Source organism: Balearica regulorum, chromosome 1 (genome assembly GCF_011004875.1).
Source record: "Balearica regulorum gibbericeps isolate bBalReg1 chromosome 1, bBalReg1.pri, whole genome shotgun sequence".
In the NCBI taxonomy this organism is placed as follows: Eukaryota; Metazoa; Chordata; class Aves; order Gruiformes; family Gruidae; genus Balearica; species Balearica regulorum.
Window position 1 is genome coordinate 87688090 of NC_046184.1, and position 26135 is coordinate 87714224.

The 26135-nt window shown below is 48.1% G+C and overlaps 3 protein-coding genes across 8 annotated transcripts in view; 1 reads left to right on the forward strand and 2 right to left on the reverse strand.

Annotated features, from left to right (window-relative positions):
* The window catches only part of USF3 (upstream transcription factor family member 3), a 37896-nt gene extending 23832 nt beyond the window's left edge, over positions 1–14064 (forward strand). For 3 of the 4 annotated variants that reach the window (XM_075764510.1, XM_075764534.1, XM_075764524.1), the window contains exon 6: positions 122–14064. In XM_075764510.1, coding sequence (XP_075620625.1) covers positions 122–6597 — 6476 coding nt within the window. In that variant the 3' untranslated portion in view covers positions 6598–14064. The remainder of the gene's footprint in view (positions 1–121) is intronic. The other variant, XR_012837433.1, reaches the window with a different exon arrangement.
* ATP6V1A (ATPase H+ transporting V1 subunit A) overlaps positions 1–26135 on the reverse strand; it is a 219842-nt gene that overhangs the window by 84436 nt on the left and 109271 nt on the right. The window lies entirely within an intron of this gene.
* The window catches only part of SIDT1 (SID1 transmembrane family member 1), a 47378-nt gene continuing 40958 nt past the window's right edge, over positions 19716–26135 (reverse strand). For all 3 annotated transcript variants that reach the window (XR_012837451.1, XM_075764644.1, XM_075764636.1), the window contains 6 exons: positions 25373–25449; positions 24189–24235; positions 23248–23353; positions 22819–22929; positions 21969–22082; positions 19716–21013 (listed from right to left, as the gene is read on the reverse strand). Coding sequence is in view for 2 of the 3 variants with exons in the window: in XM_075764644.1 (XP_075620759.1) it covers positions 20951–21013; positions 21969–22082; positions 22819–22929; positions 23248–23353; positions 24189–24235; positions 25373–25449 (518 nt within the window). In the remaining variant the exon portion in view is untranslated. The remainder of the gene's footprint in view (positions 21014–21968; positions 22083–22818; positions 22930–23247; positions 23354–24188; positions 24236–25372; positions 25450–26135) is intronic.

The window sequence follows — 26135 nt, forward strand, 5'->3', positions numbered from 1 at the left end:
CGCATCCATTATTAACAATTTATTTCAATACTGCATAGTATTTACTCTCCAAGTCATGCGGTAACATTACCTAGTGTTTGCTCTGGTGCTGATGTAACAGAGTGCTCTCCTTGTTTTGTAGCTGAAGAGATAAAAAAACTCCGGAAACAGCTGGATGAACTGCAAAAGGAAAACGGGAGATACATCGAACTACTGAAAGCAAATGATATTTGCCTGTATGATGACCCTACAATCCACTGGAAGGGAAATCTCAAAAATGCGAAGGTCTCGGTTGTTATTCCCAGTGATCAGGTTCAAAAGAACATCATTGTCTATTCAAATGGGAGTCAACCCAATGGAAATAACCAAGGAGCGTCTGTCCAGGGAATAACATTTAACGTTGGTCATAATTTACAAAAGCAAACAGCCAACGTTGTGCCAGTCCAGAGAACTTGCAACCTAGTGACTCCTGTGACAATTTCTGGTATTTACTCCACAGAAAACAAGCCCTGGTCGCAAACTACAGTTTCTCCTCTGGCATCCGCTCAGCCAGTTCCAGCAGGGAACGTTCTTGAGCTTTCCACCTCAGAGAATGAGCGAGGCGTGCTCGCCGCTGCTACTGCCAGCTCACAGAGCACGTCTGGATCTGGAACAGAACAGGAACTGCAGTGTTCTTCAAGTAACGCACAACCGAATGATCAAAATCTCCCCAAAAGTAAAAATGATGAGGAGGGCACTAAATCAACAAAGAAAACACTCCTGCAGGGAATTGGCCTTCCTTCCAGTGCTTCCACGGAAGCCTCCCAAGTTCAACAGGTGAATGACACTTGCTCAAATACACACAATTCTAGGAGTGACGTTCAGGAAGGCTGTGTCACTTCAACCACGGACACAGCTTGCGTGCCATCTGTGAGACTGTCTACTGCAGATAGTTCTTCCTCTGTAAATGTCCTCAAAAGTACAGACTTAGTAAGTAGTGCTGGAATGCCTGTGACTTCTGCAGCAGAAGGAGTTAAGGCTGTGACAGCAATAAGCACTCTGCCTGCCAGTCCCCTGGAGAACTGCTGGTCTTTTTCAGGCTCTTCGGGTGTTGGCACTTCAGACTTGAAAAACATGAGTAGCCTTACACGGATGCCTTCAGCTGGAAACACGCAGACCACATGGACAACTCTGCAGCTAGCAGGAAATACTGTTCAGCCACTAAGTCAAACGCCATCCGGTATAATGACTGCACTATTAAACGAGCCAGTTAATGGTGCTGCTACTGTATCTTCTGCTCACAGCAGGCCTTTGACTACAAGTATCAGTTTGAATACTTCCCTGCCTGGGGATGGCCAGGCAGCTGAACAGATTGTAGTTACCTTGCCCTCGTGCCCACCCTTACCTATGCAGCCATTAATCAGCCAGCCACAGGTTAAAACTCAGGCTGCAGGAAATATCCTTCCATTAAATTCAGCTATGCAGGTGATTCAGATGGCTCAGCCAGTCGCGTCAGCTGTTACAGGAGCACCAGCTAACCAGAACGTCATCATTCTCCAGCCTCCAAACCCCGCTCCGTGCCCTCCGATTGTGAGAGCGGAAGTTCCCAGCCAAAATGTTAGTCAGCAAATTGTAATTATACAAGCTGCTAATCAGAATCCTCTTCCCCTCCTCTCCGCTCAGCCTTCCACTTCTGTAAGAGTTCCCGTGAACGGGCCCACTGCAATCGCGAACTCTGGCAGCTCCGTACAAAATGCCTCTCTTCCACAGACTTTTGGAGGGAAACACCTTGTCCATATATTACCGAGACCATCCTCTTTGCCATCTTCTAGCTCTACACAAACGTTTTCAGTGACAATGTCAAATCAACAGCATCCTCAAACTATCTCATTAAACGGGCAGCTTTTTGCTTTGCAGCCTGTGATGTCTTCATCTGGAGCTTCAAATCAAGCCCCTATGCAAATTATTCAACCCACCACCAGCGAAGATCCAAATACCAATGTTGCCCTCAATACGTTTGGTGCTTTAGCTAACCTCAATCAAAGCATATCGCAAATGGCTGGACAGAGCTGCTTACACTTGTCTCTCAGCCACCCTACCAATCCTACAACTGTCAATAACCAGATTGCCACAGTTAACTGTGTGTCACTACCAACTTCTGTGGCATCTTCAGTGCCTGCGGAGGTTTCGGTACTAACTAGCACGTCTAATTCAATAAACGCTTCCCCCAAAAAAGCAGCCGCTGGCTTGCCATCCAATGCAAAATCAAAAAGGATGAACAAAAAGCCAAGTACGAAGAAGCACCAAGCAGTCAACAGTAAAGCATCCTGTCCAGCAGTTCCTTGCAAAGACACAGGGAAGGTGGACTCTGCTCCCATGGAAACGGTGGCAAAGCATTCAAGCGGTAAGGGGCTGCTTGAAAATGCTCCAGCGGTATCGCAAGCTTTAGCGACGTCACAGGCAAGTGGTGTGGCAGCATCGAATGTTGTCAGCGTTTCTGACTGTCATTCCGAAGAGAGTGCAAGCTCTGAACAGGCAGCCAAAACCTGCTCTGTCCCCGAGCAGAGCTCGGCAGAGGCGCCGGCTTCCTTGCCGCTGGCGTCTGTGGTGTCAGAGCAGGTGACGCTCGTCCCGCCAACTGCCAAAGATGCTGCTCCTCGCCAGCAGGCCCGAGGGTCTCAGAACCGTCCACCAACCGGCTCTGCCTTGTCAGAGTCTCCCAAACCCTGTGAACTTCCCAGCACCTTAGCATCCTCTCGTACCGAAGCACATGTGACGCATTCTCAGGTTGCTGGGATGTCCACAGCACAAAGCAGCACAGCAAGTCATACTTCCAAGGCAGGACCGATTTCGGAGTCCTGCAACATTGCGCAGGATTCCTCAGCAGTAATGCAAGATGCAGACTTGTTAGAAGGACAGGGTCTAACAAAAATGCTGTCTGATCTCACGAAAGAAAGAACAGCTATGGAAAAAACCTCTTCATTTACTGTTCAGGGGGAGCATTCTAATTTTCCCATGGAAAACGCTAAATCAGCAGAATCAAGTGTTGATTTGCCTGAGAAGCAAGAACTCCTGCTAATGAACACGGAAGGGGATACTCTTTCCCAGCATCACTCCTGCATTCCTGATCAGGAAGTAGTCAGTGCTTCCCTTATCACTAGCAGGCAGGCAGACTCCCCGATGTCAACTAGCTCTGGCAGCAGTCGAGGCTTCTCAGTTGCATCTATGCTGCCAGATACCACCAGAGAAGACGTTAGTAGCAACACCTCAACCAGTAAATGTAACAGCTGCACATTTTCAGAACAGACTGACATTGTAGCTCTCGCAGCAAGAGCTATTTTTGACCAGGAAAACCTTGAGAAAGGTGGAGGAGGAATACAGGTTAACATGAGGGATGCCATCTCTAAGTCAACCGAAGTTGCACCTTTGGAGAGAGAGCAACAGCCTTTTAAAGCTCAACCAGTGAAAGAAAACAATGCAGGACCATTGGAAGCAACACCAAATAAATTCAGTACTCAGGATACAGTACAGACAAATGTCGATAGACAGGTTGAAAAGCCAAGCTGCTCTGTAGGAGGTGTGGAAACATCAAACGCTTCTTTGCAGATTTCCACTTCCCAGTCACCAAGCATAACCAGCTTAAGCGTGAATAATCTGATACACCAGAGTCGCATTGTCCATCCCCTCGTGAGTTGCTCAAGTTTATCCCAGTCTTCAGAGCCAGCAAGTGTCCTTGCAACTGTGAGCCTCTCCCTTCCATCTAGCACGTACATCAACCAGTCTCCAGGACCCGCTATGATGAGTGAATATGCTCAGGAACAACTGAATGCTATTAGGGCAAGCACCATGCAGGCTCCCCAGCTGCAGGAGTCACACTTAAAGCAGCAAAATCATGAAGGTCGCAAGGACTCTGCCAAGCGGGCTGTTCAAGATGACCTTCTGCTCTCTACAGCAAAGAGGCAAAAGCAGTGCCAGACAACCCCCATAAGGCTTGAAGGGATGGCGTTGATGAACCGAACACCAGAGAGCATCGCTGATCAAACACAGATGCTAGTCAGTCAGATTCCTCCTCCTAATTCATCCAATTCAGTGGCATCAGTGAGCAATCAAGGGCACACAGATGGCCTTAATAGGTTATTCCCATCAAACAGCAACTTTGTAACGCCAGCTTTGAGGCAAACTGAAGTTCAGTGTGGTTCTCAGCCATCGATTTCAGAGCAGCAAGGCCAGGCAGGGCAGCACTTGCAGCCAATTCAACATGTTCCTGCTCAAGGTATATCTCACCTTCATAGTAATCATCCGTACTTAAAGCAACAGCAGGCTGGCCAGTTAAGAGAAAGGCACCACTTGTATCAGCTGCAGCACCACGTCACTCATGGGGAGAACTCGGTCCACTCTCAACCCCACAGCGTCCACCAACAGCGAACAATACAGCAGGAGGTGCAGATGCAAAAGAAACGAAATCTCATCCAGGGAACACAAGCCACACAACTTTCTCTACAGCAAAAACACCACGGAAGTGATCAAACACGGCAAAAAGGTGGTCAGCCTCATCCTCACCACCAGCAAATGCAGCAGCAGATGCAGCAGCACTTTGGAGCTTCCCAGCCTGAAAAGAACTGTGAAAATCCTGCAACAAGCAGAAACCATCACAACCACCCTCAGAGCCATATAAATCAGGATATTATGCATCAACAGCAACAAGAAGTTAGCAGCAGACAGCAAGGTTCAGCTTCTGAACATGTGTCAGGGCACAATCAGATGCAGAGACTTATGACCTCAAGAGGCTTAGACCAGCAAATGGTGTCCCAGGCAAGTATCGTAACCAGACCGTCAGATATGACGTGCACCCCTCATAGGCAGGAAAGAAATAGAGTTTCCAGCTACTCTGCTGAGGCACTGATTGGGAAGACGCCCTCTAATTCGGAACAGAGAATAGGAATATCTCTTCAAGGCCCTAGGGTTTCTGACCAGCTTGAAATGAGAAGCTATCTCGATGTTTCTAGAAATAAAGGGTTGGTTGTTCATAATATGCAGGGCCGCTTATCTGTCGACCATACAGTTGGCTCAGATGTGCAGCGGCTTTCTGATTGTCAAACATTTAAGCCAGCTGGACCCAGTCAACAACCGACGGGCAATTTCGACGTACAGGCTTCAAGAAACAGCGAAATCGGTAATTCTGTGTCATCCCTCAGGGGCATGCAGTCGCAAGCTTTTCGAATCAGTCAAAATACTGGGCCGTCGTCCATAGAAAGACAGAAGAGATTGCCCTACCAGCCAGTACAGGGTATTCCAACAGGGAATACCCTGCCATCAAGGGAAAATGAAAACGCATGCCACCAAAGTTTTATGCAGAGTTTACTTGCCCCGCACCTTGGAGATCAAGTTAGCGGAAGCCAAAGATCAATCCCAGAACATCAAAGGAACACGCAGTGCGGCGCCTCCTCCACGATTGAGTACAACTGTCCCCCAGCACGGGAGAGCGTCCACATCCGAAGAGATGGTGATGGCCAGAGTAGGGAGAGCTGTGACATGTCTATTGGTGCAATTAACACAAGGAACAGTTCTCTGAATATTCCTTTTTCAAGTTCTTCTTCCTCGGGAGACATTCAGGGTCGCAATACAAGCCCAAACATCTCTGTGCAGAAGTCCAATCCCATGAGGATGACGGACAGCCATGGAACTAAGAGCCACATGAATACGCCTGTTTCTAGCAACATGCATGGAGTTGTGAGGCCAACTCACCCTCACCCGGCAGTTTCTCACGGAAATGGCGAGCAAGGACAACCTTCTGTTCGTCAGCCAAACTCTTCAGTTACTCAGCGGTCGAGGCATCCTCTGCAAGATAACGGAGGTTCTAAAATACGTCAGCCCGAAAGGAATCGATCTGGAAATCAAAGACATGGAAACGTCTTTGACCCTAGTCTTCCCCATCTTCCTCTGTCTGCCAGCGGCAGTATGATCCTTGGGCGCCAGCAGTCTGCGATAGAAAAAAGAGGAAGCATTGTCCGATTTATGTCTGATGGCCCTCAAGTCTCTAATGATAACCCAGCCCCTGACCAACACACTCTATCTCAGAATTTTGGATTCCCTTTTATTCCAGAGGGTGGCATGAATCCACCGATAAATGCCAATACCTCTTTCATCCCACCAGTCACTCAGCCTAGTGCCACTCGAACACCAGCTCTAATCCCGGTCGATCCTCAGAATACCCTGCCATCCTTCTACCCTCCTTACTCCCCTGCCCATCCTACCCTTTCCAATGACATCTCTATCCCTTACTTTCCCAATCAAATGTTTCCTAACCCAAGCACGGAGAAGCCGAGTAGTGGAAGTTTAAACAATCGATTTGGATCCATTTTGTCTCCTCCCAGGCCTGTTGGTTTTGCTCAGCCGAGTTTTCCTTTGCTTCCGGATATGCCACCGATGCACATGACCAACACGTCGCACTTATCCAACTTTAACTTGACATCTTTGTTTCCAGAAATAGCCACAGCTCTTCCTCCAGATGGTTCAGCAATGTCGCCTTTGCTTTCCATTGCAAACACGTCTGCTTCAGATTCTTCTAAGCAGTCCTCAAACCGACCTGCCCACAATATAAGCCATATTCTAGGTCATGACTGCAGCTCAGCTGTATGAAAACTGATAGACTGACTTCTAGTCTGATGCATTGTTTATATATTTAAGAAGAAGAAAGTGGATCTTACAGGCATCCCTGAAGAGACCATTCATAGCATCGCTGTTTATTTGCCTAAATGTATGTATATGGGTACTTTGGGTATTTATATACACACTGTATTTCCATCCATCTTACTAACTTTAAAGCACCAGTGCCTATAGCAATGCTTACTTACTAGTAAACAGTAAGGACGCAACATTGAGAGCTGTGCAAATCTTGGTTGTTGATTTTCCAACAATCAAGTTTGATGTCTGATTGTTCCAGGGTAAGGGCCGCCCTCAGTAGTACGTGGATGTAAAGAAAGGAGTGAGAGCATCCATATGGGAGACAGGAAACAAATGCTAAAGGTTTCGTTTTGTCTCTGATGTGTTTACCTGAAACTACAGATGAACTTGAAGTGGCTTGGGTTTCTCTGTTTCCTTTGTAAAATACCTTCAGGAGCCTCAACACAAGTCAAGTCTGTGTTAACCCAGCGTTAATCGATAAAGACATTTGTTGTGCGGCTTTTGTCTGTTTGAAGCTTGTCACATGCACTTGACTTAAGGCTGACTTTACCTGGCAAAAATTACTGTGTGTTTCCATGGTCAGCAATTAAAAATACTGGTTTAGAAAACTCAGATTCCTTTAACCCACGACTTTCTGTTTCCAAGAAGAATTTTGTTTGGATCTATTTTAACAGTGGCTTCAGTTACTGCTGAACTTGGTCAACGTTTTAATGTAGCTTACAACTCCTTCTGGTGTAGTCAGCGGAGACAGCAGTTGTGTTTATTGCCATTTCATTGTTCGTATGCTGCAAGTTACCTCAGGGTGGGTTTTGTACCTTGTTTAGCACCTTCTTAATGTCTTAGTTTGGTTCGGTTTGGGTTTTTTTCCCTCTCCTTTTCTTTGGCCCTTGCTCAAACATCAGCTTTCTGGTTTCTGGGAGTGACAGCCCTTTGTTGTACGAGGCAGCACATGGGAGGAGGACTGAGCCTGTGGCGTCCCGCAAAAGGCACAGCGTTCCCTGTGGGCACGGTTTTTACTGAACGTCGCCAACAGGATCGGGCCCAAGTAAATATCAGTACTTTGCACTTGAATGCACCTTTTGTCTAAACGTGTGTGATTGCGGCTGAAGGAGGAAGGTGGATGTGTCAAGGCCGAAGCACTGCAGACCAGGAAGACGTCGTGATTTGAGCACCACGAGGAAGCGGGATGCATTTGTATGTGTGTGAGAGACGGAGTGAGTGTGCGCGCGCTGGCTGAGTCTCCAGTATTTTCACAAATTTTGGTCCCGTTTCTTTTAAAGGAAAGGGAAGAACTAGGTAAGTTTTATTTATTTAATGGCTCTGCAGTGTGATTTTTCTTAAAACAAGGCAGAAATATTTTTCTTTTATGTGTTTGGAAATACCACTGTGGTTTTGATTCTTCAAATAACAGTAACTTCAGGTCTCCTTGTATGCAATCCTCTCTTTACCAGCCGGACAGTGGCAAAAACTGCTCTGGGGCCTCTTCTCTGGGCAGGGTAAGCTTGAAATACTTGCGTGTTGCCCACCAGTGCATTGTCTTGCTACTTCTGGGACCTGTCACAGGTTCTTCCCCAGCGCCTTTCCTAGTGGGGTGGGTAGGGAAGAGCATGCTCCCTGGGATTTTTTAGGGATTTTTTTTTTTTCTTTAAAAAGCAGAAAGGAAGATGTTCCTCCATCTTCAAGAACAGGACCCACAAAGAGGGACCTGAAAGTTTTTTCATAGCTTGACTGCCCAGGCTTCATTTTTGCTAAGTCCTTTTACACTGATTCAGGAAAGTAAAGAGGCTTTAGCATAAAGAAGAATTGGGCTGCGTCTGGTAGTCAGTCCTGACAGTGTCTTCGCTCTTGTAACCTGGGGTCTGATGTTTTCCTACAAAGTAAAATGGGTCTGATTCAAACTGGGAATTGCTTTTTTAATTCAGATGGAGCTTATCTTAGGACACTAAATCCAAGTGGTGCATCAGTTCTCTGTGTTTATTAAAAATTATAGATTGAATATTTATTTCACTTCAAAGCAAGGCAGCTTGTCTGACTGTGAAATGGGCTGCCAGAGCGTAGTCACCGACCGAATGGCAGCAACTGGCCTGTGCAGAGCAGGAGGGTTAGGAATGACGGTCAGTCCTCAACTCTGACTAAGCGTACTGCAGATCTGGGTGTTCTCTGATCAAATTGAGTTCCCTAAGGCAGTAGATCCCAAAGGGGCTGCCTCAGGTGGTGAAACGAGTTCCATAACAATGAGTGGTTCTGTGGGTTGTGGATGATAGAGACAGGGGGACTGAATCAGCAGCTGCACTGTCCGTTACATGCTCGTCTGATCGTTAGGATGGAAGCAAGACAGCCGTTCTTGCACTTGTTAAATGGCAGCGTGTGTGCAACGGTGTGTTTGGCTTTCAAGACAAATTAGTGAAAAATTAAGCCCTGGCTTCCAGGACTTTTATATAAAGACGGTAATCCTACTCATCATTCCAGGCATGCATGTAGTACCACATTAGTTTCCTTTGCTGGGAAAACTACACTACTTCGTGATGTCTTTGAAAACTGGAGTGAGCTTGTAAACTTAACAGTTGCAACAGCTGAATGTTCACAAGTCCATGGGGCCTGGTGGGATTCACCCCAGAGTGCTGAAGGAGCTGGCAGATGTTATGGCAGGGCCACTCTCGATCATCTACCAAAGGTCTTGGGGAGCCTGGGGAGGTCCCTGCTGACTGGAAGCTAGCCAGTGTTAGTCCCATCTACAACAAGGGTGTGAGGGAAGAACCCCAGGAACTACAGACCTGTTAGCGTAACCTCAGTTCCTGGTAAAATTATGGATTAGATTATACGGGGTACTATTGGAAGGCATTTAAAGAACAATGCAATCATCGGGCACAGTCACCATGGGTTCACAAAGGGAAAATCCCGTTTAACTAATTTGATATCCTTCCATGATAAGGTCACCCGCCCAGTGGGTGAAGGGAAGGTGGTGGATGTAGTTTTTCTGGATTTTGGTGAGGTTTTTGATGCTGTCCTTCATGGCTTCCTTCTGGACAAATTGTCCAACTGTGAGATGAGCGGGTTCATGGTGTGCTGGGTGAAGAACTGGCTGAAGGGCAGAGCTCAAAGGGCTGTAGTGAATGGGGCTACATCTGGCTGGTGACCATCACTAGCGCTGTTCCTCAGGGTTCAATTCTAGGGCCAGTCCTGTTCAATACATTTATCAACGATCTGGATGCAGGAGTTGAAGGCACCATTACCAACTTTGCTGACCATACCAAGCTGGGAGATGCTGTTGACTCTCTTGAAGGACAAGAGGCCTTGCAGAGGGATCTAGATAGATTGGAGCACTGGGCTATGATTAATGGGATGAAATTTAACAAATCCTGATGTTGGATTCTGCACCGGGGACAGAGTAATGCCGGGCACAAGTATAAATCGGGAGAGGAGCAGCTGAAGAGCAGCCCTGCAGAAAGGGATCTGGGGGTGCTGGCTGACAGCAGCGTGCCCTGGCAGCCAGGAGGGCAAACCCCATCCTGGGGCACATCAAACACAGCGTAACCAGCTGGTCAAAGAGTGATTATCCTGCTGCGTTCAGCGTTGGTGTGGCCTCACCTGGAGTACTGTGTGCAGTTCTGGGCCCCACGGTTTAAGAAGGATGTGAAGGTCCTTGAATGCATCCAGAGGACGGCAGCAAAGCTGGTTCAAGGGCTGGAAGGCATGTCCTGTGAGGAGCGGCTGAGGGCTTTGGGCTTGTCTAGTTTGGAGAGAAGGAGGCTGAGGGGCAACCTCAGTGCTCTCTGCAGCTTCCTGAGGAGGGGAAGTGGAGAGGGAGGTGCTGAGCTCTTCTCCCTGGGATCCAGTGACAGGGCACAAGGGACTGGTTCAAAGCTGCGCCAGGGGAGGTTCAGACTGGACATTAGGAACCATTTCTTTACCGAGAGGGTGTTCAAACACTGGGACAGGCTTCCTAGAGAGGTGGTCGATGCCCCAAGGCTGTCAGTGTTGAAGAGGCATTTGGACAATGCCCTTAATAACATGCTTTAACTTGGTCAGCCCTGAAGGCGTCAGGCAGTTGGACTAGATGATTGTTGTAGGTCCCTTCCAACTGAAACAGTCCTGTCCTATATATTTATTCCTTCATATTGATTTCACTATTAATTTCAGTGGTGTTATATTGAAGATTAACCAGTTAAATGCCATAGAATATGTCAGCTGTGATTTTTTTGTTGAGTTTTTCTTAATATTGTACATCATTTTCCAAAGACGCAGTAACTGTGTCAGTAACTTTCATGTGCCCCTTTTCTGTTTATAAAGACCAAAAATAGTGTCCTTGTCCACAGGATGCCTGTGGTGCAGGTAATCACAACACAGGCATTTCAGTCATAGAAAGACTATTGCGATTTTGCAGGAACTGCAGAGTTTTGCAGTGCGTGCCTCGAAAGTAACTAACTACCATGCGACCCTCAGTCTTCCCTAGAGGATTGTACCTCGTGTTGTCATGACAGGGCATGGTGATTCCTGATCACTTTGTTGTCCCTTCTCAGGACTTTGTTCTGAAAACTGCTGAGACCAGGATGGAGAAATATCATTTCATTGCCCTCCCTGAATGTGGCAATTTCTGTTGAAGTTCAACCACGTACCATCGTGGTAAGCGATGCTGAATGATCCTCTGACGATGGTGTGGGATCAGGAAGACTGCTATGAAAAGAAAGGTAGGCAGACCTAGCTGCAAGAGCTTTGTATAAACACATTTGTCCAAATTCTGTTACTTACCCTGCTGACTGGCTTTTAGATCAATTTAATTAAAGAAAAATTGGCTCTGTTGTGCAGTCTTTTATTCTAATTGACTGTTCAAGATGGTCTTTGAATGCTGAATCTGGCCAGGTCCCCTGGTTTAAGAACAACTTGTGGGTTTGCACAGATTTCAGCTTCTCTCTTGGTCACAGTCAGATGCCTTTAGGAAGAACAGTGGAGGTACTGGATAGTTCACATCAAAAGAGAAGAAATTAGACCTTAAGTGATTTTTGTTAATTTTTAATTATGAAATTGTTTTAGTTTTCCTCTTCACCATAAACTAATCATCACCCCTGCCGTCCCACATCGACCAGGCTTCTTGCGTTTAGTTTTGTAGGTCACATTGTGCCAGTGACAGGTTGGTGGTTCAGCTTCCAAGTGCTGCCCTTTCTCAGGGCTTTGGGCTCTGCTTTCAGGAAGAAGAAGAGCAATTGCAACATCTTTGCCATTGAGTGGAAACGATTCTGTCTTTCCTTTCATTTTTTTCCTTTATTTTTCCTTTCCCCTACCATTGAAGCTGTTGTGTTTAGGTATGAGATTGATAAGACATTAAGGAAGGCTCACCTTACCTCAATATATGCTTTTTTTTTTTTGCAGAGGGGGTAGAGTTTTGCAGATCAAATAATCCTGTTTTGTTATAACAACAATTTGACAAGCATATACATTTTCTTCAGCAAACATCTATGACACCAACAATTTATCTTTCTCTCCTAAGGATTAACAGTTCCTTTGTTTTTCAAGATATATTTGGAAAATATTTTTGTGGTTTTAATTGCAATTTGTTAGCCCGAGAATGACATTTTCTCTTCCAGGATACCTTTTTGAAGGTTACTTATAGGTTTTGAAGAAAGGAAAAGTACCCCGTACTGCTTAATTTAGCAGAATAAGCAGCAGAAGGGAAAGGTTCAGCACTACCTCTAGGGTGGGACTGCCACAGCTGATAAGTGTCATCTGTCTGTGGCTTTCGGCTTGGCCTAAATGACTTAAACAATAGCAAATGGTATAGGGCTGGATTGTGTGTGTGTCAGTGTAGTCCTTGATTAATCCCTTAAGAAGCCTAGGAGAATAAGATGAGAGCAGGAAATAAAATAGTAACGTATTAACATTTATATACCTTTTCATTGGGAGAAAGCACCCCATTTGTAAGCAGCTATGGAAACCGAAAACTGAAGTGATTTGAGCCAGTGGCTGAGCCCTACTGGAATGTGTTTTCTATCATCTCCTGCCCCCTGCTCCACTCACTACACTGCTCCCCAGGTGGAAGAGCACCTCTCTGAAAAGCAAACAAAATGCTGTGCTAGTACAGAGCCTCCTGAATTTTGCACAGATTTCCTACTGCACTTTAAAGCTGTGCTGCCTCTGCTGGTCACCGTAGTGCTGTTGCAGGGAGCAAATCGTGTGGCAGGGCAGATGCAGAGAGCATTGCTGGAGAAAAGGGGTCGCTTCGTTATTTCTGCTCTCCTGTTGTCTTTCCACCTTATTCAGAGGTAGCTGCGCAGTGCTGGCTCAAGGACTTCGTCACAAACTCACACTGTAATCTGTTTCTGGATGACTAAGTGTAGTCAGCTGTGCTACGAGCTGTGATCTTTTGCTACTCCCCAAATAAGTTTCATGCTCATCACTTTATTAATCATCTCACTTTGACTGGAAAGACAGAGTAGCATTGAATCTATTTATACCAAATCAGTCAAATTTGTATTTTCTGGTACAGTGATGTAAGGAGCTCCGTTCTTTATTATCATCTAACCGAAGCTATCCACTTACTGCCGTTCCCTTCTGCCACTGATCCAGCACAGGTAGCAGCCACATGGACAGGAGGGCCAGTGCAGACACAGGTTTGCACGTGAGGGTGTTTTTCAACCTCCTACTGCCTCTGCGATCCTTAGAGTAAATCTAAAACCCGAGAGCACCACCACTTTATCCCCACTAGTTACACTGAGAGCAAGCTATTCTGTGAACTGGTTAAAGATTTAGCAGCCAAAACTGTCTTTTCTCTGCAAACAAGCCCTGCTTAGTTACACAGTAAGCCATTTATTATTTGCTGATACCAGTTTTTACAAGATAAATAAAAAAAGTATTTCTTTCTGCCTCACTAAAAGTATTTTTACAAGTAGGTTTCCAACTTTGCAATATGCACTGTTGTTTCAGCAATCACAAATATGAAACAACCATGTTCACAGTGGGTTTTACCCCTGTTCCTGCCTGCTCACTGTGAGAAGGGAAGGGAAGCAAATACGGATTTTGCCACAGGAGATTAATCAAAGATGCTGTTGCCCTCCACAATGTAAATTATTTATAGTCAGTCCAGCGTTTTCTGCTGTGCTTCTGTTTTATATAGCTGTAAATTACTTGGATACAGCCCCAGTGGAAAGTCCTTACTATTTTGTAATGGAAAAAAGGAACTCTGCAGTAGAAATCTATAATGAATGAACAGGAACATCATCTTCCAATTGTAAATAAGATCTTGTTCTGTTTATTTTGACATCTTTTTACAAATGTGTTGCATTCAGGTGTAAATATCTCAAACCATGATCTTGTTCAGAGTGCTGAGATTTCTATTGTTAAATGTAATACTTTAATAGTTGTAATAATTATTTGTATAGATATGAACACAATAGTATTTTATTAAAAAAAAGAAAAATGCTCTTTGAATACTGTATTCTTGTTGGTACAGCTTCTTTCCCTATGGAAAGCTCTGCATTTCGCTCTTCAAAGATAGGTAAAAATAAAAGTTTTGTTTTGAGACTGGGAATTTACAATTATAGTTCTCCACTGATGTATATTCTCTGCATATACCAAAGAAGTTATGCACCACTTTATTTGGATATATAATATGTAATCCAGAACAAATATATAGTGATAATGAAGTATGTAAATAATGCATGGCAGATGCTGTCCCTGGATGGGTGACAGCGATCACTGTGTTAAGCTACAACTTCAGCTCTATAAAATGCTCCTCATCACGTGTTGCCATGTTGGTAGTGAAGTGCTCTAAGGTAGTTCTTCTACCACAGTTTGAATCTAAAGGATGTGGTTTGGAGGGGACTAGTACAGAGGCACTGCGATGGTGAGTAAAGGCTTTTTGGGAGGCTGTGTAATACAGGGGGAGCTGACAGAATTGCTATGAAATCCTTTTGAGGGCTCCACGCCACCTTGCTTTTCAACCTCAAAATTCTTGTGGATGTGGAAGATGCCTTTATGGAAGATTTTTTTTAATTATTATTATTATTAAAATTCAGTATTAAGACAGATGAGCTTCTATTTTGTTACTTCAGTGAGAGCCAGTATCTATAGTTTAATGAGGTGGCTGTGTTCAGATGGCCATGGTTCAGCAGAAGATGAGGAAGATGTGTGCAGGACTAAGGAGGGTCTCTGAGCAGTCGCAGTAACCTCCTCTCACCCCCTTTCGCCACCTTGAGAGAGGGCAGTTCAGGCCTGAGAGCTGGCAGGCAGGGCTAGTTAACCGCACTGAGCACTGCCCAAGAGCGACAGCCCCTGACCTCAGTGCTGCCAGCACACTGCATAAAGGTGGAGTTTCCTGCTCTGGCAACCTGCTCTTTCCTGTCAGAGTAGAGGGGAAACAGGACAGGAGGCATCTGAATAGCTTCAGGGATGGGCTGAGACCCTGGCCGAGACCCTGGCCACCGGCTAACCACAAGGGATGCAGGTGCAGTGCTTACCTGTGGGAGATGGAGCAGGGCTGCGGGCAGTTTCCACCAAGGCCCCAGCTGCACCTCTGGGGCAGTGAGGTCCCATTTGTCCTCCTCCAGGCTGAAAAAGCTGCTGGGGGCCCTTGGGCCTGCTGGGTTCACGCAAACACTTTGTACAGCCACATGCACGTGAATGTGAGGGAAACCACGTGCAAAAGCACAAGTAAAACTGGCTGTTTCTTCCCCCACCTTAAGCTAGAGGTGGCACATACTGACAGGCAGCATACCTCTGTCTCAAATACACCCTGTTAAGGTACTGGATAAACTCAGTATCTCCCTGTTGCCATCATTGCTAACTTGCCCCCATTGCCCCAAGAGCCTTTTTGCTCTGCGCAGATGCCACTGTTTTAATAAGCGCAAAAATCTACATTTAGCTGTGGACAAGTTTTAGCATTTCTCCTAAAACTCTGCCTTCACATTTCAAAACGCAGCATGCTGCCCCTGCCTTGGCTGCTCTTCTACCATCCCAGAGGTTTTTGGTGGTAGTTGTAACACTGTCAGCTCACACGATCCTAGCAGCTTTCCTAAACTATGAGGGGTTTATTATTCAAAAAGCTATTTCTGTCTCCCTTGAGTTGTACTGGGCAGAAGAACTTTACCTACATCTCCTGAGAAAACAGGGATTATATGATTGTATCCTCTCTGTGGCTTAGGTCAGCACTGCCATGGGAGAGGGGAAACACCTTCAGGTGCCCAGGAGCTGCAGAAAAGAGCACAGTAGAGGGAAGAGGCAGGTCGCACTGCTACTGGGGTAGCAGCTTTCCGGCCATGCACCACCCAAAATCGCTTGACCCAAACCGCAGCACGGCACTGGCTTTTGCTTGGGAAAATGCTAGAGGCCTAGGCTGGTGTAGGCCTGGGGGAGGCACTGCAGGAGGTGTAACACAAAAATTGTACTGAGCCTACTGTTACTAGCTCCTGTGCTTATAAAAATGAGCTTGAGTATTTAAGCTTAAGGCAGGTGTTCCTGGGCAGGTACAGCTTCCACAACATACAGAGAGTTACTCTGGCAGCTGCCACTTCCAGCCGGGACAGCTCCTGCTTCCTTCGAGCTCCTCAGACCCTACACAGTGAACCACTTAAACTCACTGAGGAGGGGATTCACTAGAAAAAGTGAACTGTTTGCTTCCCTTTCAGGAGTTGTTAAAGCTGTTTGTGCTAAGCATAGGAGGGATGAGCATCTGATGGGGGAAGCAGGCACCCCCTACCAGTCCATGGGTGGCAGAAAGGCCCCCACCTCAATCCACATCAGCAACTCTGCTTGTTTCCCTACACATCTCTGTCTAACACCGTATCCCTTGATGAACAGAGACAGGTGAAACAACAACAATTTGTCACCTGCAAATCAGGGAGCATGGGTCCCCCACCCACCCAGGCAGTTCTTCCTTCCCTGAGGGCAGTGACCCTGTGAAGGGCAGCAGGATGAAGGCACAAGCTGCATTTCAGGTGCTGAGGGCTGCATCAGCTGAGCTCAACTGGGACAGCTGGGAGATGCAGAGCTGCCCAGCCAGAGCCACCAAGGGACCTGGGCCAGGCTGGGCAGGAGAATGGACGTACCAACAGAAACCAGCAGGCAGGGCAAAGCTAAGCAGAAATTTTAAAAACTGATGCATCGAGCTGGAGGCACAGAAGCAGTACAGAGACAATTCCAAACTTTCCTCCCACTCTCTTAGGCTTGAAGTACCTTTCCTTGTATTTAATTTAATTCTCTTACCTTTTTCTGCTTGTCTGCACCCTTCTCCCTCACTGCTACTGCCACCTTGCCATTAGCATACTGTGGTCATCTCTGCTTAGCTCAGTGAGCCCATATGTTGCTCTTTACCTCCTATGTTGAGCCTTCCAACTGCTGTTCAGCATGAGTTTTTTCTCACATTCCTATTTAGAGATAACCAGCTTCCTGGCTAGGAACAAATACAAGCTTGGAAGAAGGTCTGAGACTGCAGGCTATGGAAGACATGGGGAGAAGGAATATATTTTATTAAAATGTTTCTCCAAACCTGGACAATCTTTGGGGCATACAAGTCCTTCAGTCTGGCACAGAAGCGATATTCACACTACCCCAATGCCTTGTCCTGTATCCTTTACTCTGCAGACAGCAAAATACAACAAAGAGCAGAACATACTTGTACAAGAGGAAAAGCTGCTCTTCCTTCTCCACACCTAAACACAGAGTAAGGGCTGTCCTGCAAGGCAAGAGCCCATCCCACACCTGACTGAGCAGGGTGTGAAGGCAGCACAGTGAGCAGAGAGGACTTGCTGTTAGACTCAAACAGCAGGATTCAACACCAGAACCTCCAAGTGTCACTCCTCCCAGAATACCTACACCAGTTCTGACCACTTCCCAGGATTTTGGGTTTTGAATTAGTGTCTCTCTTCTCCCCATCTCTCTGGCTCAAGGGGACTGAGTGGGGGCAGCATTTGCTAATTCTTGTAAGAAACCACGCTGGGGTCTCTGGCCAGACTTGCCCACTTCATACAAAAAAAAAAAAACCCCAAACAACTTTCCATGGACTCTGGAGTGCTTTGTGTGGTGCAATTGCAGCTGCATGGTGTGATTGCAACATGGACACCAGAGAAATGGGGCGGTTAAAAGAATAAAGGCTGGTGAGGTTCCTGCAGGAGGCAGATGCTCTAAGCATTGAGCCTCAGGCAACAGCAGGTCAATATCTGCACTTCAAGCACCTTTAATCACCCCAGCATAGACTGCAACCTTGACAAGCTCCCACCTTAGACAAGATCTACCCATCTCCCTCCAGGTCCCAGAGGAGAAAGGCAAGCCTTGCCTCAAGTGGAGGCTTCTTTTGGTTTAGCACTTCATGGGAGTTGGTGCTCAACCCGCTGGTGCTGGCAGGCTGTGTTCAAGCCCCACATGCCCTCAGCACCCCAGGATTTACCCTGCCCACCACAGCACTGCAGTCCTGCAAGCACCTCCCCACACAAAACCTTGTAAGCCACCCTGAAGATACACAGGGGGCTTGACCTGAACTTCTCCAGGCACTTGCTGGAGCAAGACTGTTCATGCAAGGCCCATGGCGAGGACTCCATCAGGAAATTTTCTCACCTTCTCCTGCTACCTCTGCCCATCCTGGCCCCAAAGCACTGCCTCACTTGCTCACCTCAGGAGCAAATGACATGACCATCACCTCCCAACAGATCTACTGCTGCAGCAATGCATGCAGCTTCCAGGTGCCACCATGCAGCTGTGCCTCAGACCTCTGCTCCTGCTACCAGGGCCAGGACTAGAGAAGGGATGGAATGGACAGTGCTGGCAGCAGTGCTCTCACTGCCTGTTACCACCTGCCCTCGAAGTAGAGCTCTGGAAAGAGCACATCCTGCACACCCTAGATACCATTACAACAAATTTTGGTTTCACTGTGTAGAGAACTGGAAGTGCAGCACTCGGGCTCATACAGCAGCCCTTGCATTTGCAGGGAGGTGGAACAGGGCAGCACAGAGCACACACTGCAAAAAAGCTGTCAGGTCAAACATTCATACATCTGGGTACAGAAATCCAGGTGGCTCCATCTGCACAGCAAGTTTTAAGACCACACTGGGCAAGACAGAGCACCACGGCTCCACCAGGAGTCAGCTTTGTCTTGCTGCATTCAGCAGTAAGGAGCTGGGGGCTTTTTGCACCTTGGACATCCTGGCAGTCTCTCCTTATGGGAAGAAAAAGGAAGTCGCAGGCAAGTTGCTACTGTTGGATTCTGCCATTTTAGACAGACCAAGAATATATGGCAAGGTTGCAAGGCCGCTGAATGGAAAATGTGGACTATCTTCAGCCCGATACTCCTCTGCTGGTGCTACTCAGACAAAAGCAAGTGCCATCTCCTTCCCTGCAGCCCATGCTGACGCTGTTACAGAAGAGAAGCTCATGCTTCACAATAAGCCTGAGAAACCTACTCCTATTTCTAGCATCACTGAATATTTACAACTCCATCTGCATGGAAAACCTGCAAGTCAAGCACAAAGCACTGTAATAAAATGCAGCACACAGGGACCACCACCACCTCTCATGTTCTGGCACGCCCTGCCTGAAGCTTAGCTACATCTCCATAGAAGTGCAGCTCTGCTCAGGAAGACAGCTGCTGGCAGGCTTCTGTGTCATTCCTCCTCCAGCCCTCTCTTCACACTGCCAAAGGGGCTACAGCGACAAACAAGAGTGTTTGTTCTTTACTCTATTTAGCCTCATAAAGGCAATTTGGTTAAGAGGACAAGCAGGTCATCTGCACCTATGCTCAGGAAACTGTTTGTGAGGGTCCTAGGAATAACAGCAGCTGTGTGACACCAGCTGGGCACCCCTCTGCCCCAAGCACTCGCTCTGCTGCTGCAGAGAGCTGGAGCAGGAAGAATTCAGATCAACCTGCAGAGCAGGGAGCCAAGAACATTCATTTTATTGACAATGTTGACAAACTCCAACTTAGAAAAAAATAAAAACCAGCTACTGCAAAACCTTTCTAGGAGACACATACTTCTTAGAGTAGAAAATTACTGCTTTGGTAAGCAGCAGTGGAATGGAGCCTTTGCATCACTGGATACATGCTCATACACCAAAGGAAAAATACTCAATGACAAGAATAAGGACAGCAGGCCTCAAAGAATACTTTTTAATTCAAAATTATCAAAACAAGTCACATTTTTGATGCAAAGCCTGCAGTACCTCACACCTTATTTTTGTTTTTTAAATAATTGAGAATTCAGGAAGAATGCAGAAGCCATTTTAAAACTTACTTCAGATGCAGAAGAGTTGGAGAGGAAAGAAGTTTGGTCCAGATCTTTAGCTAAAGAGCCCAACTCCAACTGCCCCAAAACCTCCTCCACACCCCCAGCCCTTAAGGGAACCTGTTTTGCCAAGTTTGCCCAAAGCAAGTTTGTGGGAGGAGAAAGTCTGAGGCTGCTGGACAGCCATCCTGTTCCACCCTGCCCCTTTAGCAAGGCCATGCAGCAGGAGCCAAGGAGCTGCCAAGGAACAAGGCTGTGGCTTCACCGCACCCATCTCTTAAGGTTGCTTGAGGACAGACTTCTGGTGCTGTGAAGGAGACCATCACACTGACAAGCACCTGCGTAGGAGCCACCAGAGAGAAGAGAGGCTGTTCAATATTACGTGTAAGTGAGAGAGGCTGCAAGAGCAAGGCGGGAGGTTCTGCCTCTGGCAGAGCACTCATGGGCAGCTCTAGTCCACCATCTCCCTCCAACACTGCAGTCCCTTGGACTTGTTTCTCTTGTTACCACGGCTCCCCACCAGCTACAGGAGAAGCCTCTCCAGCAAGAAAAGAAAACAGTCCCCCCCACTGCCACCTCAGCTTGGAGTCCTTTGCTCACTCGGCAGCTGCGAGTCAGGAACCAAACGCTCTCCCCATGCTGCCGAAAGGGACCCTCCGAGGGCAGCAGCGCACAGGGTACAGGCACCGGCTGCCAAAGCAGGAGCAGCTGCGTTGCACTTCTCAAGCCCACTCACTGGAGAGGAAGCAGAGCAGATCAGCAGGGAGGAAGGGAAGCAAAGGTCTCACACACAGCTCCTGTTTCCTCCCTCTTCACTGGCGCCAGCACCTGCTGCACCTACAAGCCAGAGGGCTGCGCACTGACCTCAGCCACCAGGTCATGCCTGCCCCAGAGGGTGCGCTGGGAAAGCAGCAAAATATGTCATCTTCCCTCCCAGTCCCACCTCAGTTGCCACAGCACCCTTTCATGCTTGCTGTAGGATCCGGCTCCCCTGCTCCCATGGGGTTGTCAGCCACAGAAGCAGGCTCATTCCCCACAGATGCTGGTGGCCCGGTGCCTTTGGCTGAGCAATTTGGGACGACCCTGCGCCCCCATCCCCTGGGGACTCAGAACACCGGGATCTTGTCCCTGCGCACAGCATCCAGGTCATCATCCAGGGTCAGCAGGACCTGAGGAGGAAAGCGTGAGGCAGCTTCAGGTCTCGCTGGCCAGCCCATGGCTGGGGAGAATGACCAGCTCCCAGTAGCACCTCATCACATGAGGGCTCCACCTTGGCCGCATCTCCAGCACATACAGCAGTCACCAGAGCAACCCATGTGCCAAATTAACTGTTTCTGTAACACTTCCAGCAAGTCACTCTGGCAACACAGCTGACAGGTAGCTCTGCCTACAGTGCTGCAAGGAGCTGAGCAGGTAATCCTGCCCCAACTGTGATGGAGATGCTTGCTTGTAAACTGGTCCCTCATCACTAGCCTCTGAAGAGGCATCCAGGAAGCAGCAGGGTGGGAATTGCTTAACCACAGCTCAGTCTTTGCACACAGCCAGGCAGCTCCTTTGTAAACAGTTTGCACCTTGCACAGCTGGAGTTAAGGTCTCCCTCTCCACATCCCCAAAACACTATGCTGTGACCCCATCGCAGGGGACACCTCCACCTTGGCCACCACACAGACCATCAGGCCTGAAAAGAGGTACCAAGTAGAGGAGCACAGGAGTCAACTATGGAAGTGGGGGAAAGCCCAGGAGCAAGCTAAGCTCCACACTAGTGACCCCACTTGCCTAGGTCAAAGGGAGTAGGGTCCCTTTCTGGGAGGTCCTCACACACCCATAAGAGGGTTGGTCACACCAGCAGCCCCTCAGCTTCCCCACATCAGCTGTGAGACCCACAGTCCCAGAGGGGATTTGAGGTCAGGAGGCACAGGGAGCAACAAGCCAAAGAAGAAAGCCTGATCCTACTGACAAGGAGCATCCCACTGTGAAGGATGTCTGGAGGCAAAGCTAAGCAGAGGAGCTGAGGCACTTTGTGGGGTCCTGGGGCAACCACAGCTCCATACAGATAGAGCGTGACAAGGAGGAAGAGGAGAGGGTGATGTCATACAGCAGAGTGGGAGGCTCAGCAGGACTCACCAGAAAGGAGAAGAACAAGGCAGCTGCAGAGAGGAAGTGCCAGACATCATGGTCATCAAAGAAGCCCAGCAGGATGCACGGCCGGTTCTTTTCCCGGGACTCTGCTGGAGTTTCCTAGGGGAGCAGGCAGGGTGTCAGGACCCGATATCCACTCACACAGGGCCCTGGCTGGCCACATTGGGCCCTCTGGAGATCACCCTGTCTTAACTCTCCATGCGAGAGCCAGGAAAAAAAGCTGTGCTGGCTGGACGTGTGGTGAGAGCAGGGCAGGAATGCAGTGTCAGACTCAGACTTGGAGATGGTTCTGGGGCCACAACCCACAGCTGGGGTGACCCCTCTGGTCTTCAGATCTGAGGTCCTGCATAGCACAGGCTCCATCAGACCATCCTGCAGCAAGCCTCTCACTTCCAGAGATGGATACAGTATCTTCTTAGAAGGCATCCAGTTAGGATTTAAGAGCCTCCCAGGCCATGGAAAGTCCCCACAACCCCAGGCAGGTTATTCCCCATTGGCCATCTGCTCCAGGAAGAAATCTTCCATCCAGCACTAGTCAAGATTTGCCCAGTTTTGCTTTCAAATCACCAGCTCCTACTCTGTCCCCTGGTGAGGGCCTCTGGATCACCTGGATCATAAATACTGTCTCCACAGCTGCATACATACAGTCATTTTTGGCTCAGCACAGCTTCTCTTGCTCCCTTCCCAGTCTGCTGAAGGAATTAAACCCTTTCAGCTCTCCATGAGCAGCCCAAGACTCTTCCCCAGAGTATTTTTTTTGTGTAAAATGAACAACAAGAGGGAAAGATGACAACAAACAGAGATTGCCAGAAGGACAGTGAAAGGCAAACTTTACCTCCCAACTGCTGAGGGTCTGGAAGAAGAAGTAGAGGGCGGCCGCCCACACCACTGCTGTGGCCACAATGCAGAACAGGGGGATGGGCAGGAGCTTCTCAGAGCTGCGGAGCTGCAGACAGGGACGTAATCTCACAACATGCCCCAGGTTCTTCCCAGAGGCTGGAACCATGCATAGCGCTGACATGCCAGCCTGGACCACCCACAAAGGGCTGCCCACCCCAGGGAGGCACAGCCCAGCAACCCCCATGATGGCAACACAGCATCTCTCCCCAACACCAACACCTTGTCCCACCCTGAGCCCCACAATGCCCCTCCGCATCCCTCTGCGGCATCACAGGAACCCAGACTGCAGCCAAAAAAGCAGCAGCCCATCCCTTCCCCTTTGGAGACAGACACCCCAGGGAACAGCTACAGCTACCGCCTTTACCTTCATGATGATATAGAAAGCCAGATACAGCAACAGGTTACAGATAAAGATCCCGAGTATGTAGGATGCGAAGTCTCTGGGCCGATACACCAGCCCAAAGATAGCACTGGGAGAGAGGGAGGAAAGGACATTAGACAGCTTCTTTCACTGAGAACAGGGTACATCCTCAAACTGACCACCACCTGCTGTTCCCCCCCCCCCAGACCACTAGATATGGCAATGCTGCCACAGCCTCCCAGTTCCCTGGAGGAAATGCATTGTTCACCTCTGTTCGCTGCTGAGAAGCAAAGCAGAGCAAACTCGGCCACAGTCAGCCACTGAGAGCAACCAGAGACTCCCAAAGACAGGCAAGAGCCCCGAGTTCCTTCCAACCCATGGCCAAATGTATCTCATTCAGTAGGAGCTGGCCTCAGATCTGTATATTTAGCAGAAGGCATGTCCCTGAGAAGCAGCGTTAGTGAAAGGCAAGAGCCCAGGGCAATGATTTCACATCTCATCCAAGAGCCGATCCCTCCATCCATGCAGTTACTGCTAAGCCAGGCTCTGTGACTAACAAGCGTCTGTCAAGTCTCCTGCACCTTGGCTGTGCCAGTGACCTCCCAGCTAGCTGGGAAGCATGTGTACAGCATAACGCGACACCACAGTACCAAGCCAGCCCTAGGCAAGCTTGCTTAGATGCAAACCATGAGACAGCAGCAGTTGAAATGCTTAGGGATACCTCATGTAGCTCTGTAGTGCTGCACTACATTCTATAGACCTGCCTACCACGCGGCTCTCATCAGACCCAGCTCCTTGCCAAAACACGTCGGAAAGGCCCCAGCACCGGACTATGGCACAGACACTGCTGCGTTTCCCCACCACTTCAGGCCACCTGTGTGTCAACACTGAATCCCACTACCCACGTGCACAAGCACACAAGACACCCACACCCCACTACTCACAAGGACCAGTTGACCAGGTTTCCAACAATGAGCAGCACCATCCTGTCCTGAGGAGAAGATACTGATGATCACATGAAAGCAGAAGTAAATGCAAAAAGAGGCCTCTGCCTCAGATATGCAGCATATCATTATGTGATGATTTGGAGTCTGCTTCCTGCAAACACACGTGCACCTGGCTCTGAAGTTCACTCTGTGAGAGCTTTTGCCAGATGGAAACTGGTCTGGCCCTCACAAATTTCAAGAAAGCATTGCAAAAAGGAGACTAAACAGCTAAAAAAGGACAAGCCCAGCACTTAAGGATCATCCTCAGGATATTCTGCAAATACTTTTGACTAGTTCTGCTGTTTTTCTAGTTAGATTCCTTCCTTCCCACCCTTTTATAGAAAAAAAATACTGGACAGAGAAAGGACATGCTTGAAAGAGGCAGCAGGGGAAGCTTTGGATACCCTCCCACCCATATCCACAGAAGCTTTTTCCACCATTAGCTAGGGAAGCACTGTAACTACAGCAGGCAGAAGGGTTACATCTGCGGGGCACATGCGTTTATGCTTACAGCTGCTTTTGTGATGTAGCTATTTCAGGCCAACCAAGGTTACCTTATGCCTGAGTGCACTGAGTGTGCCTACAAAACTCAGTGTGACACTTACTCAGATATGGGGGGGCTGGTGGGAAGATGCTCATGGATAAAAACTTAATTTGGCTTCAAGCCCTAATAAGCACTCTGTGCCAAGAAGAAAGTAGTCAGTGGAACACGAGGTAACAGCTAACATTTCTTACTTTTTTGCTGTCTGCACTGAGGTGGGGTAGAAATAGCAATAGCCATTGCTTAAGCCACAGAGTCAAAAACAGTCACTGCCTTCCCTAGATAGGCTGCGTTTCACAGACCCTTATACCCCTTCCTTTAAACTGATGTTCCCACAGAGCAAGAACAAAGGCAAATTCTGTCAGGCTTGTATCAACTTTGCTCTGATGTTTTATTCACCAAGCCTGAGATCAGAGGAGACCTGGAGCTGGGGGCAAGCCACTCCAGCGGAGATCTACACTTACGCAAACATTTTCAGGGAAAGGTAAAGAAGGGAAGCAGGAAGCATCACTTCTTCCATATAGCCACACGTCTTTCCTCTGCACATTGCCTAGAAAGTGAGCAATTGCTCAGAGAGGTGCTGAGATGAGAAATCACCTACCATGTACATTGGTCGACTGCACTGCTGGATACAGTCTGTGTACAGCACCATCGCCGCCCGTCGAAATATCCCCAAGTCTGTCAAAGAAGAGGACAAAAAGGCAGAACAGCCAGCAGAGTGAGCGCCAAAATGCTTACAGGGGAAAGACGCTGACATCCACCAGCTGACAACGGAGGACCCAGCCTGCACGTGGTCAGGGTGTCAACAGATTCAATTTTTGCCCTTTGGGAGCAGTCTGTGCTGAGCACACCACAGGATGTGGATGGCATTTGCCAGAACAACAGGTTAAAATAAATAAATAAATCCCCTTGACACTAGCACTGCCCAGAAGTCAAAAAGGCCCTATCTGTATGCATAAACAGGCCAGCTTTGCAACCACATCTCTAGAAGAGAGATGTCCATGCAGGAAGGGGGAAAAGCACCTTCCACGAAAAGCTGCCAGAGCAGGGAAACAGTAGAAACTCATCCCTCAGCCCTTAGAACAACCTAGAGAGGCAGAGCACACTCGAGACACCTCTGCTCTCAAAGTCATTGCAGAAGCTTCCCTTTGATGGCAGTGGGGATGGATGGACATGCATACACACGCACATCCCTCTTCAGCAACAAATGTGGAGCTTGAAAAGGCTCTTGCGCCAAGATCAGAGCTCTCCTGTGCTACATCACCCCCTTCCTGCCAAGGAAGGGGACTGGCAGTGCTGCTGGCAAGCTGACTTCACTTCTCAAGAGCCAACCCCAGGTGGCACACGAGCCTGCCTCCCCACAC